The sequence below is a fragment of the Mustela lutreola genome, chromosome 4 (assembly GCF_030435805.1).
Source record: "Mustela lutreola isolate mMusLut2 chromosome 4, mMusLut2.pri, whole genome shotgun sequence".
Classification (NCBI taxonomy): Eukaryota; Metazoa; Chordata; class Mammalia; order Carnivora; family Mustelidae; genus Mustela; species Mustela lutreola.
Window position 1 is genome coordinate 187534440 of NC_081293.1, and position 21233 is coordinate 187555672.

General features: G+C 40.8%; 1 protein-coding gene across 1 annotated transcript in view; it reads right to left on the reverse strand.

Moving 5' to 3' along the window:
- Positions 1-7072: 7072 nt before the first annotated feature.
- Positions 7073-21233, reverse strand: part of SVOPL (SVOP like) — a 67129-nt gene continuing 52968 nt past the window's right edge. Inside the window, exons 14-17 of the mRNA XM_059171966.1 lie at positions 17259-17265; positions 13617-13624; positions 8448-8561; positions 7073-7691 (exon numbers count right to left, since the gene is read on the reverse strand). Of these exons, the coding sequence (XP_059027949.1) occupies positions 7680-7691; positions 8448-8561; positions 13617-13624; positions 17259-17265 (141 nt within the window). The 3' untranslated portion in view covers positions 7073-7679. The remainder of the gene's footprint in view (positions 7692-8447; positions 8562-13616; positions 13625-17258; positions 17266-21233) is intronic.

Sequence of the window (21233 nt, forward strand, 5' to 3'; positions counted from 1 at the left end):
CCTGTTGGAAGAGGAGGGGAAGACAGAGTAGGGACTTTTACAGGTCACTTACAAAGTTTACTTATGTTAATTTCACCTATAAACTTTAAAAAGTTTTAATTCTCAGAAATTATGACTTTTTAAAAACTCCACTATTGGATATGGCACCTGGGTGGCTCAGTAGGTTGGGCAACTGGCTCTTGGCTCGTGATTTCAACTCAAATCATGATCTCAGGGTCCTGAGACTATGCTTAGCAGGGATTCTGCTTGAGAATTCTTTCTCTCCCCCGTGCCCCTCTCCCTACTCAGACCTGCTCCCTATTTCTCAAATAAATCTTTAAAACTCACTGTTGGATATTAAACATCTTACTTTGATAGGGCTGAGAATAGCCTTCTGTTTGAGTCTTGAGTTTTTAAGTAGAATAATTAAGTCTTACTTTGAATCCTAAAAATGGCCCTTACCTAAAAATTCCAAGTTAAAAATTTAGCAAAATTCTGTTTCTCCTATCTTCAAATGTAGATGTGGAAGGAAGTCTAACGTCCTCTGCCATGTATCTGGATACTTGTGAATTCCTTACCCATGCTCTCTAATGCCTTTAAACCTAACACAAATGCACTAGAGAATTCAGTCCAGAATCTCTGCATACTACTGATTAAAGCCAAGTTATTGGGGGGGGGGGGGCAGGGAGTTGGGGATATAATATATAGATCAACCAGGGTAAGCACTTCTCAACCTTGGAATGGGAATGTATGGACCTGAGAGGTAGCATTTCTCCAGAGAAAATCAGGGTATTAAGAGGAAAGAGGAAAACGCCAACAAGACAAGAATGAGGTACCATGCTTTAACAATAATGCTAGTTCTCTAATCTAATTGATTTTAGGGATTTATTGATGAGGGTATATGCTGAGAAAGCCCAAAATACAAAAAGTTTAAAACAAAGGTTTCAGCATTCATATTACAGGACGAGTTTCTGCCATTGTAGACTATGCTTTAACGAGACTTAAATCTTGGGGCACCTGGTGGCTCAGTCTCTTAAGTATCTGCTTTCGGTATAGGTCATGACCCCAGGGTCTTGGATTGAGCCCCGTGTCAGGCTCCCTGCTCAGCAGGAATTCTGCTTCTCTTTCTACCCTCTCCCAATTCATGTTCTCTCAAACATCTTTTTTAAAAAAATTTTTTAAGGACTTAAATCAGTTTATATATATAAAACTATTAGGTTTGGAGTGACTTGAAATTGACCTCCATTTCTACTAATGACTAACACTAGTAGGGAGGGTAAACAATACACTTGAGTTTATAAAGGATTTCTTGAATTTAGTATTCAATTAAAATCATGTTAATAAAATTTTCTGTAGACTAATTCAGTATCTTCCTGGGAGCCTGGGTATTAGACTGGTGGACAACATCGTAAAGTTACTTCAGCCCGGATACCTCCACAGGTACCAAGCGTCCTGAAATTCTTAAGAAGGTACTTGAGCATCAGCTTTTTCCTTGTTGACTGTGATCGTCAACCACTACTGTCCTCTGGTTTTATTATATTACTCTTGGGCTTAATTATAAATTGCTAACACCAGCATCTGGATTTTCAGTTATGATTGGGGGTGGGTTGTTTGGTTAACCCTCTATGTGTAGCCTAGACATCTTTGCATCAGAAATATTTGGGCCTGGGGCGCCTGAGTGGCTCAGTGGGTTAAAGCCTCTGCCTTTGGCTCAGGTCATGATCCTAGGGTCCTGGGATCGAGCCCCGCATCAGGTTCTCTGGTCAGCAGGGAGTCTGCTTCCCCCTCTCTCTCTGCCTGCCTCTCTGCCTACTTGTGATCTGTCAAATGAATAAATAAAATCTTCTAAAAAAAAAAATTGGAGCCTACAATTTTTAATAGCTGTGCCAAGGTAGGCTTGTAAACTTTTAAAAATGACTGAAGAAAACAAATCAGGAGATTCAAACAAACACTTTTTGACGTAGGCAGTCTCCATTCTCAAGGGTCCAGGGAACTGCAGAACTGTGGTAGAAGGCAAGAAGCTTTCATAGGATGAAGAATGAAGAACAAGTAAGTATTAGAGCCCAAAGGTGGCTTGGCACTTGGGGTTTGGCCGACTGGATATATTATGTGTCTGACCAAGTGGAACATTTATAGGGACCTGGACATGCAGTTGTGGTTTGCTGGTGGGGACACAGCCTGAGCAGAGCAGTTCCATCTTGGACCTAGAAATTTATTTCTGTAGCCCTCTGTCCCATTTTTAATCATCCTTTTGACCATTTAAGAAATTTGATCCAAAATAATGTGACTCTCGGTGTAGTATTCAGAAAAGATGTCAGGCTTGTATTGTTGGGGCTTGGTAATGTTCTTGGATTCTCTTGTTAAGTGCATGTGAGCAGCCACTGACTAACACTTAATGAGAGAATACAGCACATTAGATACCAATGCTTAGCAAAATATTGCCTATGGTTTACATAGTGCTCCCGGGTCAAGGTTCCAACTGATGTGGGGTGGCAAATGAACAGTCAAGGAAGAATTCTTAAGAATTTTTTTGGTACAAAAAGGTGCTTTTATTAGAGCACAGGGACAGGACCTGTGTGCAGAAAGAGCTGTCCTTTTGCTGGTGGTTATATGCCTGGGGCTCAAGGGGTAAGGGGTGTGTACAGTATTAGATCACAAATATCTGAATTTCTGTTTGTAAAATTACTTCCATAAGATTCAGCTCATTACTAACAGTGAAATGTACAGGCAATCATAAGATCCTTGAACGTAGCAAACAGTACGTATTTGATCCTTATCGAAACTATGCGGGCCGTAGGTCAGTCTTTTGGGCTAAAGGTGAACATCCTTCTGCATCTATTCCACATCACTGTATCCCAAACCAACTAGAAATCAAGGAATGATATAGAGAGGGATGTTTCTTTAACCCTGTTGGCCCTGCTTATGTATCTCATCTAATTTTCTGCTTCCCTAGAAGTGTTTATACAGTGAATTTGTTTCAGAGAAAGTGAAGGACTGGAAATTGGGGAGAAGTTTGTGACAAGTATAAAGAACTACCAAATCACCAGCCTCCCACCAGATACAGTAATTAGTTGTAGGTTGGTTACCCTCCTTGGTAATGACCTGAGATACTTATATAATAGTATCCTCCTTACCGGCCAAGGGGAAGCAAAAGATGGACCCAAAAAATCAAAGGATGGTCAGGAAAGGGGGTGGGCGGATGGACTAGTTCTTGGTGTGGTGTCCTAGGAGGAAACACTTCGTTTTAATGTCTGCTTTTCTTCCTAGTCAATTTGATTTTGAATCTTAGGTGTTTACATAGGACCAGATGCCAGATGGAACCTTCCTTAGTTGTGAAATATGTACTCAAGGTTTAGCACTCTAAAATTTGCTAGGGCCCTTTGTTCTCTCTCCTTATTAGAAAAAAAATCTTTTGAGATGTGCCAAGGACCCTCTAGAAACCACCCATTAGTTCAAAGTCAAAAAAACTTTGTTTAGAATTTGAGTTGGGGGAATTTTGTCAGAGGTACCCCCCCTTTTTTTAAAACATTTTATTTATTTGACAGACGGAGATCACAAGTAGGCAGAGAGGCAGGCAGAGAGAGAGGAGGAAACAGACTCCCCGCCGAGCAGAGAGCCCGATGTGGGGCTCAATCCCTGGACCCTGGGATCATGACCTGAGCCGAAGGCAGAGGCTTTAACCCACTGAGCCACCCAGGCGCCCCCAGAGGTACCCCCTTTAACCAAAATAATTCAAAGGTAAATAACAAAGTTACATAGTTATTTTTTTAAAAAACTTAGTTCTTGTAATAATGAGAAGACTGGGTTAAATACTGGAAGACCTGTTAAAGACAACACAAAGCATGGTCAGTTATTTTGTTAAGACATAAATTCTTTAATCTGCCTAGAAAGCAAAGAAACATGTTTATTTACATTATTTTAAGAGCAGACCAATAATCTAAGAAAACTACTCTTTGAGCAGAAAATCAAATTCTAATTTTGTACCAGTGTATTTTTTTTTTTTTTAAGATGGTATTTATTTGACAGACCGCAAGAGCGGGAACACAAGCAGGGGGAGTGGAGAAGGAGAGAAGCAGGCTTCCTGCCAAGCAGGGAGCCCAGTGTGGGGCTGGATCTCAGGACCCGGGATCATGACCTGAGTCAAAGGCAGATGCTTAACAACTGAGCCACTCAGGTGCCCCTGTACCAGTGTACTTCTAATATCAAAAACTTGCTGTATTCTAGGTTTAGAGCTGTTTGTGTTTGGCTCCTATCTTTGTATAAATTTCACTGAATCTAAGGGAGAAAACCTAAAAAGTTCTGTTAGGCTCTGAGTATTTCCTTGCTATTTGGCCATCTTCTGGCCATGGGGTACTATAGAGTTACTTTAAAAAAAAAAAAAAATCCTTGTGGGGCACCTGGGTGGCTCAGTTAAAGCCTCTGCCTTCAGCTCATGATCCCAGGGTCCTGGGATCGAGTCCCACATCGGGCTCCCTGCTCAGCAGAGAACCTGCTTTTGCCCCTCCCACTCCTGCTGCCTGTGTTCCCTCTCTCGCTGTGTCTGTCAAATAAATTTAAAAAAAAAAAAAAAAAAAAAATCCTTGCAACACTACCTTGCCAAGTTTCAGCCAGCACAAACAGTAAATATTCCTGACAATATTGAACACCCCCAAAAGATTTTTCCCTGATAAGATCCGTAACTCCTCCCAAAGATAACCAAAAGAAAAAAGGACCTTAGCAATTCCCTGAGAGCTAGCAACATTTGGTAGGCCCCTAGCCACAAAAAGGGAGCAACCCACATTTTTGTACAACCGTCTTTTAGTGCCCCGACCTGACAATTGAGCTGCCTACAGACACAAGAATGAACAACCTACAAGCCCCAGCAGGGAGAAAGCCACAGTCTCAGAAAACAAAGTGAAACAAGATAATTACTACCATCCCTGGGTGAGAAAGGATCAATAATCCGTGGGTTTCCTAAAACCAAATTCCTAAGAATCTGATTTGAAAAGGAAAAGACAATGTGCAATTTCTCTTGAACAGGCATTACAGTGGTCCGGAAGAGCTGACTTTGGTAAGAATTCTCACTCTTCACCAGCTTTTGCCAGTTTTATCAGGAGCCCATCTACAGGCTTCACTGAATGGCGTTTAAAATCGAGTGTAGCTCTCAAGATTTGATAAGGTTTTCCATTAATTTTAAATTTCCCAGGCGCCTGGGTGGCTCAGTGGGTTAAGCCGCTGCCTTTGGCTCAGGTCATGATCTCGGGGTCCTGGGATCAAGTCCCATATCGGGCTCTCTGCTCGGCGGGGAGCCTGCTTCCTCCTCTCTCTCTCTCTCTGCCTGCCTCTCTGCCTACTTGTGATCTCTCTCTGTCAAAATCTTTAAAAAATTTTTTTTAATTTCCCTTTGGCAGTTTGAGGGAATAACTGGCAGTAACTTACAGGAAAATCCCTTCAAGTTCCATCAACCCTAGCACCGTGGAGTGGGTGGAGGTCTTCTCAGAGTAGATAGGGGGATACTCAAATTTGATAAAAATCTTCGAGGACATTTTTTTCCAGTGTCCAAGTTGATTGCAGTTTGTGGGCCAATGTTTTAGATGATGGACCCCCTAGGACAGATGTGACAGAGGAGATAGAGCTGTTGTCTTGGGTTTCTGGCCTTGGAATTGTTGCCGTTTTAAGGCTGCTAACTTACAGGACCTTTGCCTTGGAAAGACAATGCAGGTCATGGAGGAGTAGACTGTGATTGCTCAGGCCAAGGAAGATAGAGGGGAGTTGAAGGTGTCCGATCATTTTACAGTCTTAAGTATCTCGGGTATCTTAAACTTTATTAGCCTTTTGCATTGAATCAAACTATCATCGGATTTTGAAACTTCTTAGAGACTTCTACGTACCAATTAAAATTGGTATCCCCTCCTGGTGGTTGATTTGGGAACCCTTACTTTTAAGTGCACTTCTTGTAGGTAGATCTAGCTTCCAAGACCACAATTCTTGGACATTAAGTAGGTCCATTTAGATCAGAGAGCGACTTACAAAGCCTAAAGTAACTTACCCACGGCCCTTGGTTTTGATGAGAGGAACAGTGAACTCAAAGGGTTCAGCAGGCTCCTTGCCTATTATGTGTCTTATTGGTCCACAGGCCATTAGCAGTCTGCTTCAGATGCTCATCCTTACTGCCACAACGAGTTAAAAATGCTTTAGGTGACCCAAACAAACCTTATTTGACACTTTATGGAGTGGGCAGTGTCCATTCCCAAGAGTCCAGAGAACTGAAAGCTGGCGTAGAAGGCAGGAAGCTTTTATTGGATAAAAATAAGAGGCTGGAGTTGCCTTGGTGATTGGCACACTGAACACACAGTTTCTGGCCCAGTGGAACAGTTACAGGGCCATGAAGGTTATTTCAGTTTGCTAGAGTACCTGGGTGGCTCAGTGAAGTGTCTGACTTGATTCTGGCGCAGGTCATGATCTCAAGTGGTCAAGATCGAGCCCCACCTTGGGATCTTCAGGGAGTCTACTTGAGATTCCCTCTCCCTCTGCCCCGAGCTCTTAACATTCTCTAAAATTTCAGTTTGCTGATACGGCACTCTGGGCAGGAGCTATTCCATCTTGGATCTAGAAATTTATTTCGGCACATGGTCTGTTAGCCAAATTTAACCTCTGGCACTCTTTTACACAGTCTAAGAGATAGGATTTTTTTAAGGCTGAAAGGGTGATGGAGGTATGTGGCAGAGACCATATTTAGCTCACAAAGTGAAATATTTACTGTCTAGTCCTTTACAGGGAAAATTTCCTGATTTTAAGCCATTTTTGTACCTCTGGTTCAAATAGGAAGGATTTTCACCCCTATTGAAGCAGGTGTATAAACCCTCTCCTACAGAGTTTCCACTGCAAAGTATGGATGGGAGTAGTAGACGAACAAGCCGTGGGGTGCCCAGTTTTAGAGATGTCTACAACATGCCTAAATAAATAGCAATAAAAGATTACATCTCAACATAAAAGCCTTAGGTGTTTTGTTTTGTTTTCTACACCGTACCTAACCTAGTATAGTGATATGCACGGGTGTGATGTTCCGCATGCAAAGGGCAGGTAAGTGATTGCATGATATAGAAAAGCTTTGTGCATTAAATTTTTTTTTTTAGTCTCCCATAAAGTCATGAAATAACACTGAAACCAGGATCTGGGAAAAAGTTTATTCCCAGCTTTTTCACAATTATATACAAGAATCATGCTAATGTAAGCATACTACATAAATAAGCAATTTTCATCAATATGGAGGCCACAATTTAAATAAATGCAAATTTAAATTGTGAATGTGACTATTTTGAAAGGCTTAATGATGCCCTTAAGTTCATGCCTTAGCTACCAAATTTCAGGCCAACTTTTTGCTACAAACCTCATGGGAAAATATCAAATATGTATACATTTTCTCTAGGCAACTTTAACAAACGATGTCAAAGAAGAAAAGCTACCTTCCCCCCTACCCATCTCCCATAAAAACCTTTCCAGTCTTAAAAGTATATTTTTATAGACATTCTCATAATCTCCCAAGGTTATCAATATAAAGTTTACCCACCTCATTCTCTTATGCCGTATTTTTGAAAAAATAAGCAGTTTAATTACCAAGTAGTGTACAGAAAATAAACCAAATTTTTAAAAATGTGCCACAACTCTTCGTAAAGACAAAGTGTGTTTTTCTTCTCTGGTAGACATTGGTTTACAGGTCTTCATTTAATTTGCTGGAATAAGAAGTGATTCAGTAGATCAATACACTTAATAAAAAGAAAGCCTTTTCCATTCATCCTTAGTGTCTGGCACTCAAAACTAGTACGAGAAGATTTGTTAATAAACTTTTAAGTAACTAAGACCCTACCATTTACCCTTGTGTACCTCACATTAGCAATGGTAGCTTTAGAGTTAATTCTAGTGGGATAAAGACATCATTCAGAAAAATCACACTCTAAGTATCCTCTTTCAAGAATGCTAATTTAAGCATACTACCTAAATAAGCCTAAATAAGCCTTGGGTGTTTTGTTTTGTCCCTGTTAGCAAAGATTTGGAGTGAACCCTTGGTTACTTTAGTTTCAGTGCTGCTCCAAGTTACATGCAAACAAACTGGATACCCAGTTGTTTTGTTTACTGGAACCCATTAAGCAAATACCATGTGTTAGCACACACCTGGATGTCAGGTCTGCTTCAAAGAAGAATTTCCAGACTCCAAGTTAATTCCCGTTGGTCCGAAGATGGTAGTTAAGAATACTGAAGTGATGGGGCGCCTGGGTGGCTCAGTGGGTTAAGCCTCTGCCTTTGGCTCAGGTCATGATCCCAGGGTCCTGGGATTGAGCCCTGCTTCGGGCTCTCTGCTCAGCAGGGAGCCTGCTTCCTCCTCTCTCTCTCTGCCTGCCTCTCTGCCTACTTGTGATCTCTCTCTGTCAAATAAATAAATAAATAAATGTTTAAAAAACGAATACTGAAATGATTTCTGCATCACTTACCTGCAGGGCCCGTCCTTTGGTCTCAATGGGGAGAGTAAATGCAGAAATGGCACATACAACACAGACCGATGAGAAAAGACACAGGGCCCCCAAGAGTGAGGCATTCATAAGAACCTGCAGGTCATAAGGAATGACTCAATTTATTGTGCCCAGTCACTTCTAAAGGATTTTTTTGTCATAAGGGGAAATCCTCTCTCCACCTACATGAGTGAATGTCCTTTGCAACCATTCTATAAATTGTGCTTTCCTGACATCTTAGGTCTTTTATTTGGGCCCAGCTACTGTAGGCATCTTGAGTGACCCTGTGAGTTAGGACTGACATTAACACTGGCCAGGTCAGACCTCTCTGCACCCACTTCTAGTATCTCCAGAGCAAACCAGTATCTGGGGAATATAAGAGATCTGGTTCCCCCCACTTTCATACCAGTCTAGTTTGTTCAACTTCTAATTCTCATTGTTAGTCATGCAGGAGTCCTCTGCCTAACATCCACTCGTTCCCCTTCAGTTCTGACAGGATGGATTAGGAGGAAGTTTATTTAGAGATGTAATCTACAGGTCTCTGAAAAGATAGAAATGGGTCGTCTATGGTCATGATGCTTCATGTGTGACAGTACTTTCTGTTTAGTTTCCATTTTCCACATTCAGAGTGGATTTCTGCCAGTTGGCCAAGACCACGCTCTGTTTTCTGGCTAGTTCAGACATTCCCCTCTCCTACATCTGTTAACCCAGGGCTGCCTCAAGTTAGCAAAAAGCCAAGCTCTTGGTAGTTGTCAACTAATTTCACAAGGATGTTTAAATAAAGTGACAGAACAGCAAGGTTCTCTCCAGTCACAGAACACTGCAATTTTTGGACAGGTCTAGAAATTAGCAGGTCTAGTCCAACCTAATGTTACCAATGAGCCTAAAGTAAGGAATAAGTGATGACTTGTCCAAAGACACATGTAGATCCCTCACACAATCAAGTGCTATTCAACCTCTTAGGTTCCCCTAAGATACAGAATTGGAGAGCCCATCTTGCGTATAAAGCCTATTGCCTTCCAAAACAGTAAATAATTCCACTCACCATGTGAACAACCCACGATATTTACTCCCTGTTGTGTACTCACCCTAGCAAGTATTAGATATTATTTTCTAACTTATCTCCCAAAAAAAGTTACAATTTTCCCCAGAGAAAATCCAGGCTCATAAAAGGGGAAAGGTAGGAACCAAAAGAAACCAGGCATTTGAACCATGACCAAAGTGTGCCACAGTTAAGCTTATGTGTCTAGATACATCTGCCAATCCTGCCTTTTCTGTCCTCTAAAACCACAATTCACACCACCAGCAGCCATATTCCTCCCCAACCTTTGCAACAGATTTTAAAGTCTTAGGTGGTATGAGACCTGATGGTTTCAACTGAGGTTACATAACTGCTCTACTACCTAGGATCAGAGAGAGCAACCCCCACCTGGCTTCCCTACAGAAATACCAGTCTGGGCTTCATAGCAGGACTCTAGCAATCCAGTAGATGTTACTGGATATTCTTCCAATAAGAAGTTCCTTTCTGCCTAAGTGAACCAGAGTCAATTTCTGTTGTTTTTAAGGAAGAAATCTATTGCCTGATGATAAAAATCATCTGAGAATTTTGTTACAACATAGATTCGCAGGCCCATCTTTGATTCACTGTATCAAAAAGATCAATCTTTTAATCTCTCCTTCTAAAAATCAGCCCAGACCAGGGAAAAAGAGGGACATTACACAGTGATGAAAGGTTTATCCACAAAGACACAACCATTCTAAAGGTTTACCACAGAGCTTCAAAATATATTCAGTGAAAACAAAGATCTAGGTAAATCCACACACAGTTGGAGACTTCAATGCCCCTTTCTCAGTAATTGATAGAACTACTAGTCAGCAAAATCGAGGACTAGAAGAACCTTACAGGCCATGAACCAACAGGGTCTGACATTTACAGAACACCTTACCAAACAGCAGAATACACATTCCTCTCTACAGCCCATGGAACATTCACCAAAATAGACCATGTTCTGGAGGCATAAAATGAACCTTAAAGGATTTAAATCCTAAAGGCACCTGGCTGGCTCAGTCAGTAGAACATGTGACTCGATCTCAGGGTTGTAAGTTTGAACCCACATTGAGTAGAGAGAGAACTTAAATCTTTAAAAAATATTTAAAACCCTAGAATATATTCTGACTGGAAGTATCAAACTAGAAAACAGCAACATCTCCACGCACTTCTAAAATCCAGGAGTCAAAACCTCATGAAAAAAACAATGAAAATACAGAATATTAAATGTGTGGGACACAGCTAATAGGAACAAAAGTAAAATACTTAGGAATAAATATGTAAAATACATATCAAGAAAAATAACTAAAGAATATGTAAAATTGAGTAAGTCTATTTAGTTCTTAGAAAAATGGACTGTGAAAGTACTTCTCAAAATAATCTGTAATTTTAATGAATTCTCAATCTCTATTCAAAGGATTCAAAATCCCAGTAGGGGAAAAAAAATCCCAGTAGGATTTTTGAGTCAATTTGGGTGGGAAATTGATTTTAAAGTTAATTTGAAAGAATGAACATATAAGAAAAACCAGGGAACTTCTGGGACCATGTTCGGGTGAAGGAACTTGAGGGAAGTTATTAGCCTAAGTGGTAGTAAAGTTGTAATCATTAGCAGTGTGATACTGGTGCCAAAATCTGTAAAACAATGAATTACAAAGTAGCTCTAAGTATGGAAATTGGGCTTATTATAAAAGCAGTATGGTAAATCGATTGAGAGGAGCCAGACAAGAGGATGATTAATGGCCTGGGGACAACCAGGTAGGTGTTTTGTTGCTTTTTAAAGCCGAATTCTTACATCTGGCCTTAGACCTTAAGTATAAACAAATTGTGAAAAGATCAAAGAATTTAATGTTTTAGATGAAACACTAAAAGCCTTTGAACTTGCAGTCTCATAGATGCATGAAGGATGCAGGCCAGTAAGCATGATACAAAACACGAGCTCCTTGAGTGAAAATGCTTGGTAAATTGATGACCTAATAATTTTAAATTTTGTATGCCAAAAAAATTGATAGTAAAATCAAAAGACAAACTACAAACATTGTAGTATAATAATGGCTAAATGGCCTGCAGGAGAGTTGCTAATCACATAAATAAGCAATTTGTCAAAAAAAAATATACAAATGTTTAATAAATCTATGAAAGATGTTCAGCTTTACTCATAATGAACTAAGTACAAATTAAGGTATAATTTATTGTCTACCGTATCAAAGGATTCAAAAAATTTTTACCATCCTTTTTGATGAGGAAGGAAAGAACACAGATACTTAAGAATGTGGGCACCTGTGGTTCAGACAGTTCAAGTGCCCCACCCTAGGTTTCAACTCAGGTGCATCATCTCAGGGTCATGGGATTGAGCCCCATATGGGGCTCTGTGCCCCACGTCGGGCTCTGCACTCAGCACAGAGTCCGCTTGGGATTCTCTACCTCTCCCCTCGTGTTTGCTCACTCCATCTCTAAAAATGAAGAAATCTTTTTTAAAAAAAAAAAAAAGATTTTATTTATTTATTTGACAGAGATCACAAGTAGGCAGAGAAGCAGGCAGAGAGAGAGAGAAGGAAACAGGCTCCCCACTGAGCGAGAGCCTGATGTGGGGCTCAATCCCAGGACCCTGGATCATGACCTGAGCTGAAGGCAGAGGCTTTAACACACTGAGCCACCCAGGCACCCCAGAATAAATCTTTTTTAAAAAGTGTTAATGTTATATCAAGGACTGTGTATTTTTTAAGAGAAGACAGTTTGACAAGATCCATCATAATTTAAGATACATACACATTTTGACTTAAAAATTACCCAACAGACTTTTTCTACAAAATCATGCTTTTTCACTCATATTCCATAGTCATTCCCACATCTCTCTGCGCTATTGTAGGCAGGGAAAGGGGTGTTCCCTAACCATCTAGCTAGCAGACCACCCCCATCACTATCTCCTTTCTCCGTTTTCTATGTTTACATAGCATTATTCATACCAACATATTAGTAAACCATTCGTCCCTTGTCCATTCTCCACTAGAATGTAACTTTAAAGAATGTGGGACCTTGATTGTACAGTATAACATGCAAGAGCTCAGTGCTATCCGATGGCGAATACAGCTGCTCCCATACAGAGCTGTGTGCATGATGGTCAGGGTGCCGTTGTTTGTAGAAGCAGAACACAGAAATTATTTGTTCACCCACCAAGTAACAGCTAGCCCTGGCACAGCCATGCAATGGAAACCCATGCACTTACTTGAAAGAATGAGGTTAATTTACATTTACTAACATGAGAAGATTACGAATGTGAAGGCAGCTGCAATATGCAGATATGTGTGGATAGATGGACAGTTTGTGTATGTGTGTTTACATACGGGCCTAGCTACACGTACACACACAGATGGACATAAACTGTAAAGAGCAGTCGGGACTATTTGATGACTGCTGTGAGCCCTTAAGCCTCACCCTTCCCTTATATTCTTCTGCCCCAAATTCTGAACTGCCAAGAGAGCCTGGGTGGCAACGAAAGACCCACACCACACAAGCCACCACCCTACGGTGGGACCCCTCACCCTGGCCACACTAAACATCCCAGCCAGCCAGTCTCCTTGCCTTGCCCTCTCAAGGTCAATTCAGAGCTGCTTGAGAAGGCTGTCCTGCTCTCCCATGAACCTCAACTCTGTAATTAAGTTAAAACAAGACCTTCCCATACCCCAGTGACGTGTGTACACATCATCAGTCCTGACTTAACGACAAAAACATGGAGGGTGCTCCATCCTTCTCCACAGGTGCCTAGAACATGGACACAGAGAAATGTAGATAGAAAATGCACATATTCATGGAAGTATGTGTACCTACTTATATCTATGCATCTAAGAATATACAAATATTACTTATGTACAACACCCAGAGAGACAAATACATGCATAGAAAAGAATCTGGAAGAATATGCCGGAAAACTCCCACTCAGCGGGGACTCTGCTTCTCCCTCTGCCTCTACCGCTCCTCCCCCTGCTTCTGTGCTCACTCGCGTTCTCTCACATAAGGACTTTAAAGATATATGTATCTAAAAATGATGGTAAGCCTTGTTAATAAAAAAGAAAAACCCCAAACTATACATCTGACTCAAGAAGTACCTGAGAAACTAGTGTAGAAATTCAATAAAAACAAGCCTAAATGAATGTTACAAATCAGAAACCAATGGACTTGATAAATGATGAATTATAGTGGAAATATATAAAGGTATAGAATGAAGAAGGTAAAAGAAGAAATAATCACTAACACAGAGGAAATGTAGGAAAAAACCATAGAGACTACTCCCCAGAGTTCTTTGTTAATAAATTTGCATAAATATTCAATAAAAAATTTTTCCTGACATTTACTCAAGATTTAAAAAAAAAAGAGAGAGAGAACCAAAACAACAGAAAAACCTAGTGGCCAAAAAATGCATCCTCAAAAGTGCCAGATTCACTTTCACAGATCAGTTCTTTTGAATCTCCAAGGAAGGAAACACCCAGGGCAAGAAAAGCTTCCAATTTCTTTTTTATGAAACCAGAGTGACAGCAACTGCAGAACTTAACAAATACACACAAAAACCCAACTGCCCTCTCCTGTGTAAGTGTTGATTCAAAAATTATAAATGAAATACTGGTAAGATAAAACCTAGTGGTTTACTGACAAAGCAAAACACCCTGGCTAATGGGATCCTCACTGCTGTCACCTGCCCCATGGCTGAGAGGTTTCCCTGCACACCCCCGCCCCCTCCCTCATTTACCCTGCCAGCTCTTTCCCAACTACTAATCTCTTACATGTGCAATTGTTAGCAACTGCTTTTCCAAGGACTCAAACTGACTCAAGCTATTTCAATGGAATAGTTGGATACAAAATCAAGATAAAAAAAAAAATTCAGGGTGCCTAGCTGGCTCAGAGGAGTGTGTGACTCTTGATCTTGGGGTCAGGAGTTCAAGCCCCACAATGGGTGTAGAGATTACTTAAAACAAAAAATTTATTTTCTATCTAGAAAAAAATACATTCACAAAATGTTTCAATGCCCACTACATGCCAGGCACTGGAGAAAGAAAGGAAAAAAATGAGCAAAACATGCCCATATCCTTGTCCTCTCAGGGCTGCAAGTACTGGAAGAGATGGATTCTGGATAGACCAGCACACAAATCAGCAACTACAATCTGATAATCAATATGAAGGAAGATTTCAAGGCTGCATAAGAGCTCACAGGGAGGTCACAGCAGGGAGACTCCAGTTAAGGCCTCAGGAGGACTTCCCTGAGCAGAGAGTTCATCATAGCTAACTGGAGATGGTGACAGGGTGGAAGGGGAGAGGGTTTCTAGTCCAAGGGAACAGCAAGTGAGAGAATCCCAGAAGGTGGTAACTGGGTCATCAACTACAAGCAGCAGACTGTTCAGAGCTAAGTAAACGGGTAAGAGCACCGGTGGGAACCTCACTGGTGGGGACCTATAAACCAAGTTGAGGATTTGGGTCTTTACCTACGAAGAAGGGCAACGGCAAGACAACAAGAACCGCACAGATTCGCATGGCTACTGGGAGGAGACGTTGAAGGAGAATAAGAGCTTGCAGAAGGAAAGTGGTCCGATGTTCTCTTGGCAGCCCAGTGAGAGGCTAGGGTCATCTGAACCAGAGTGGTGCCAGTGGTAAGAAAGGAGGAAAGGTGAAGGATGCAGGACCTGTCCTAGGAGGGTAAATCCGCGTGGTGGGGATTGACTAGGATGAGAAGGGAGAAGAGAGGAGAAGGACAACGCCAGATTGGTAGTGATGGCATTCACTGACGGGGACTGGAAGAGGAATGGATGAGGGGAAAGATATCCCAAGATCGACACTGAACATGCTGAATTTAAGATGATTTTGAGAAATTCGGGTGGAAATGCCAACTAGATAACATGAATCTGGAGCTAAGTAAGCCCTAGTCCAGGCATACAAAGTTGGGAGTTGGGAGCATCTGGTTAGTAATTAAAATCATAAAAAAAAAATGTGTGTGAAATCACCTACATGGAGACTAATATAAAAAAATGAGGGTCTAAAAAATTGAGCACTAAGAATTCCCAACAATGGGGGAAAATAAAAGGAGAGTAAGATAAACCACAAGGAGATGGGGAAGGAACAACCTGAGATGCAGGAGGAAACCCACAAGTGCGCCAGGTGATGGATGCCCTGAGAAGGTGAGAGAAAATGAGGATATGACCACTTAGTTATAGTAAGGGAGAGGTCGACATGGGAGATTAAAACAAGGTTTCAGTGTAGAGGCATGGAGGTCATCCGAGATGCTATCGAGAATCATTCTGGTGGAATAGGGAGGGCTGCAGCTGGGTTTGTGGGGTGGGGGAATTTCTGGGGGAGGAAGTGAGGACAGTGAGGGGAAGGAACCCGATGAAGTAGTTGGGCTGGGAAGCAGACGAAAGAGAGCCAATGGGAGTGAGTTTATCACATGTAAGCTATGGAATCTTAAACACATTAAAATGTTGACTGGAAGGGTTCCACCTGGAGGGATGGATTGAAATCATGAGACAGATGTGTTATAAACCTAAAAAACTCAAAAGGCTCAGATGAAAAACCATTAGGAATGAGGAATGAGTTCAGTGAGCTGGCTGTTGGCCAATCAACAGCCAAACACTCACTAGCCTTTGCAAATACAGCTCATGCAAACTGTGAGACTAGAATTTATAATGTAAGAAAACAATCCATTCACAACAACAATGAAAAGCCTTAAAATGCCTAAGAATACACTTAACAAGATTTTCAGGATCTCTCACAAGAAAACAGTAAAATGTCAGCAAGGAGCATAGAACAAACATTGAACAACTGGAGACAAACTCTGCTCTTAAGAAGATAGTATTAGTGAAAAAGTCACTTTTTCCTAAATTAATGGATATATTTAATGAATTAATAATTAAAATCTTAAAAGGGTTTGGGCGGACAGGGGAGGCTTTGCGGCTTATCTGAGAAAGAATAATGAGGTGGGGCTCAGGCAGCCAGTTTTGCAAGTGTACTATAAATATCATTCAACTAACTAGAAGACTATGACAATGACGAAACCAGAAAGATCAATGGACTAAAATAGAGCGAGGCTAGAAATAGAACAAGTAATTGTGAAAATGTAAGCAGACAGACATTTCTAACTCAGGAGTAAAAAATGGGTTATTAAATCAAGTGTGTGGGGACCACTGGTCCACCAGTTAGGCCTTCTACTGCAGTATCCCAATGTCCTGGTCAGGATTTTCTGGGTCAGAATCTGGAATGCATTCACTTCGTGAAGGCTGAGGCTTTTACATGCTATACTTCAATAAAATGCTTATATATCCTCTCTCCCAAAAAGAGAAGATTACAAAAGGGAAAGGTCTATTTTCATAATCCTAATCACAGACCACAGAAGTTGTCAAGAAAACATTGATAAACGTGAGTGTCTATTGTAAAGAAAACATTGATAAACATGAGTGTCTATGGACTTACAAAGCAAGGAGAACAGAAACAAGAATGAAAGACAAATGGAAAATTGGGGCAATATTTGCAGTATGTCAGAAAAATGGTTGAAATCCTTTATACATACAAAGGATTCTCACAAATCAATGTTTTAAAGAATTGAAAAATGGGAAGGGCCCTAAATGGACAGGCTAAAAAAGATAAAATACCCAATTAAAATGTGAAAAGAGCAGTCAGTCTCATTACTCACCAAAGAAAGACTAATTACAATGACAAAGAGATATCCTTTATTGTCAGTGAGATTTGCAAATACAACAAAGACTAACCAAATGGCTGACAAGTGAAGCAGCAGGACCGTCCTCACTTGAACAACCTTCCCAAAGTGGGTGTTAGCCCGGTGTATCAAAATGGAAATTGAGCAGACCCCCTGACCTACCTACCAATCCAATTTCTAAGGAATTTATCCTAAAGAGGTAATTGCATAGCTGGATAAAAATGTAAGTGCAAGGCTGCTCATTACTGTTATTTATGACAGAACAATATCAAGTAGTCTAGACCTTTAACACACAGAACTGATGAATTAACTGAAAAGTTACTTTTTAAAAATATTTTATTTATTTATTTGACAGAGAGAGAGAGGGATCACAGGCAGGCAGATAGGCAGGCAGAGAGAGAAAGGGAAGCAGGCTCCCACCAAGCAGAGAGCCCGAAGCAGGGCTTGATCCCAGGACCCCAAGATCATGACCTGAGCTGAAGGCAGAGGCTTAACCCACTGAGCCACCCAGGCGCCTCTGAAAAGTTCCTTTTGGAGTATACATCTGAGAATATATTTTTCAGCATGAATAGAGGGCTTGACTTTTTATGGATATGAAAAATGTCAGCAACATTCTGTTGCATGCAGAAAGTAGGCTATAAAAAGTGTATGGAAGTTTCTATTCAAGATGGCAACATAGGAAGATCCTAAACTCACCTCCTTTCATGGACAGATTGAATCTACAGGTATATATGAAATCATTTCCTCTGAAAGAAATCCAAAAACTAGCTGAGCGACTCCTACAGATAGGGCAAACAAGAAAGAAAACTCACATCAAAACAGTCAGAGAGGCTGAGACACAATCTTGCCCTAAACCCCACTCCTGGTGCAGCCATCACAATCAGGAAGGAACTTAAAACTCCAAGCTCCTCCCCAAGGAATTATGGGTATGAATCCCACATCTGACACCCCAACTTCTAAGACATGCACCAGAGAGATGAGCCCCTACAACATCTAGCTTTGAGAGCCAAGGGGTCCGTGTCCATGAGGTCCCCACAGCCCCAGAAAATGAAGAAACCATTCTTAAAGGGCTCAAATGCAATTAACCTGGCCAACTACTAGCCCCCTAATCCCCTCCACACACCCCTCCCCAGCCAGAGGCAGAGACAGTCTGGTCAAACACATGCAGTGTTTTTATGAAAGAGGCCTGTTTGCTTAAAGCATCACCCTTGAACACACAACTACTTTGCTTAAAGCACCACCCTTTAACACAAGCATCTACTTGAATACGCAACTAGGAATCTACTGAAATACTCTCCAAAGATGGAGGCCAGCAAGGAACAACTCTGCACTCTCCCTCAGCCTTGCTCCAGAGATCTGGTTTCTCCAAGGAAGGAACTTGTGTGTATGTCTGGTGCCCTAGTTTTTGTGGCTATTGCCCAGGGGATACCTCCTGATCACCTGGACGTGATGTCTAGCAGGGCTGACCTTCCACAGGACTGTAGTAAAGAATTCCCAGCCAGCTACACTGCAGGACTTAGCGGGGGAGAGCCAGCAAGCCAAAACTCCATCTTTCTGGAAACAGGAGCTAGCTATTAGCTTGTCTTCATAGGTTCTGCCTGAAGGTAGACTCCTAACTAAATACACATCTAACCACCAACTGCCATCCTCTCCAGACACTTCGGGGGATGGGTGCTATCTTCTCCCTCTCGCTCACTCCAGGTCACCAGTATCTCCTGGAAAAGAGCTTAAACATATGTCTGCTCCAGTTTGGGTGGCTGCCAGCCAGGGGGCACAACTGAATCTCCTGGTTCTGGTGGCCAACAGAACTTATGTTCATAGGTCTCACAGGACTGCAACCCATAGAGTTCTAAACTGGCTATCTACCCTCGGCCCCCACCCAGAACACAGCACCCACAACAGACTGAAACACAACTCCGGTCTTTCGTGAAAGACGCCTATTCATTTATCTTCAAGCTGTGGCCTGAAGGGCACACCAAACAACATTTAGAGGCTGATTACAATGCTGTCCAGAGATGGAGACCGGCAGACAGCAGCTTTACCCTCTTCCTCTGCCTCACTCTATAAGTAGTAAAAGCAACTACAACAATTTGTTAATGGATACTCAGGATAAAAAGATGTTAACCATGACATCAAAAACAGAATGTGGAGGGGAGTAATGAGTTCAAATTTAAATTATTATCAACTTAAACTTCTTGGTGAGTCCAGCTAAAGGTTTGTCTTTTTGTTTTTATTAATAGCTCAGTTTCATTGATATTTTCTATTGTCTTTTTAGTTTCTATTTCATTTATTTCCACTTTGATCTTTGTTATTTCCTTCCTTTTACTGACTTTGTATCTGTTATATCTGTAAGAAATCTAACATAAGCCTCATAAGTCACAAAGCAATAACCTAGAGTAGATACACAAGCGATAAAGAACCCAAGTCTACCAGTACAGATAATGATCACATCACAAAGGGAAAGCAAGAGAAGAATAAGAAGGAACAAAGCCAGAAAACAATGAATGAAATGGTAGTAAGTACATCAGTCATTACTCTAAATGCATGGATAAGGGCATCTGGTTCTTTCCACAGAGCCAAGATGCCCTTCCACAGACAAATGGATAAAGAAGATATGGTCCATATATACAGTGGAATATTCTGCCTCCATCAGAAATAATGAATACCCAACTTTATCAACATGGATGGGACTGGAGATTATGCTGAGTGAAAGAAGTCAAGCAGAGAGAGTCAATTATCATATGGTTTCACTTACTGGTGGAGCATAAGGAATAACATGGAGGACATTGGGTAAAGGAGAGGAGAAGGGAGTTGGGGGCAATCGGAAGGGGAGATAAATTATGAGAGATTGTGGACTCTGAGAAACAAACTGAGGATTTGGGAGGGGAGGGGGAGAGAGGAGTGGGGGAGACTGGTGGTGGGTATTATGGAGGTCACGTATTGCATGGAGCACTGGGTGTGGTGCAAAAACAATGAATCTGGAACACTGGAACACTGAAAAAATAAAATTAAATAAGTCAATAATAAAATAGATAAATACATACATACATACATGGATAAGAAAATAAGACCCTTCTGTATGTTCCCTACAAGAGATTCATTTCAGATGTAAAGACACACAGACTGAAAGCAAAGGGATAGAAAAAGATATTCCATGAAAATAAAAATGAAAAGAAAGCTGTGGTACTTAGATTTTCCCAAACAAAATAGACTTTAAAACAAAGACTATGATAAAAGACATAACTACATAAGGATAAAGGGATCAATCCAATGAAAGCATGTAACATTTATAAATATGTACACACTCACCATAGGAGCACCTATATACAAGTATTAACAGACCAAAGGAGGAAACAGACAGCAATACAGTAATAATAGGAGACTTTAATATCCTACTTCAATGATAGGTAGATTGTCCAGACAGAAAATCAGTAAAGAAATATTGGCCTTAAATGACACCTTAGACCAGATGAACTTAACATGTACAGGAGATGCCATCCAAAAGCAAGAGAATACACATTTTTCTCAAGCATACACAGAATATTCTCCAGGATAATACGTTAAGCCACAAAACAAGAATTAATAAATTTGAGATTGAAATCCTATCAAGTACCTTTTCTGACCCAAATAGTATGAACCTAGAAATCAATTATAAGAAGGAAATTGGAAAATTTCCAGATATGCTGAGATTAAACTACACACTACTGAACAGCCAATGGGTCAAAGAGAAAATCAAATAAGTCAAAAAAAATTCCCTGAGGCAAACAAAAATGGAAATATAACATACCAAAACTTATGGATACAGCAAAAGCAGTGCTAAGGAAGTTAATAGTGATAAATGCCTATATCAAGAAACAAGAAAGGTCTCTACTAAAAAACTTAACTTCATACTTCAAGGAACTAGAAAAAAGAACGAACCAAGGATGAAGTTAGTAGAAGGAAGGAAATAACAAAGATCAAAGTGGAAATAAATGAAATAGAGACTAAAAAGACAATAGCAAAGATCAATGAAGCTAAGACCTACTTA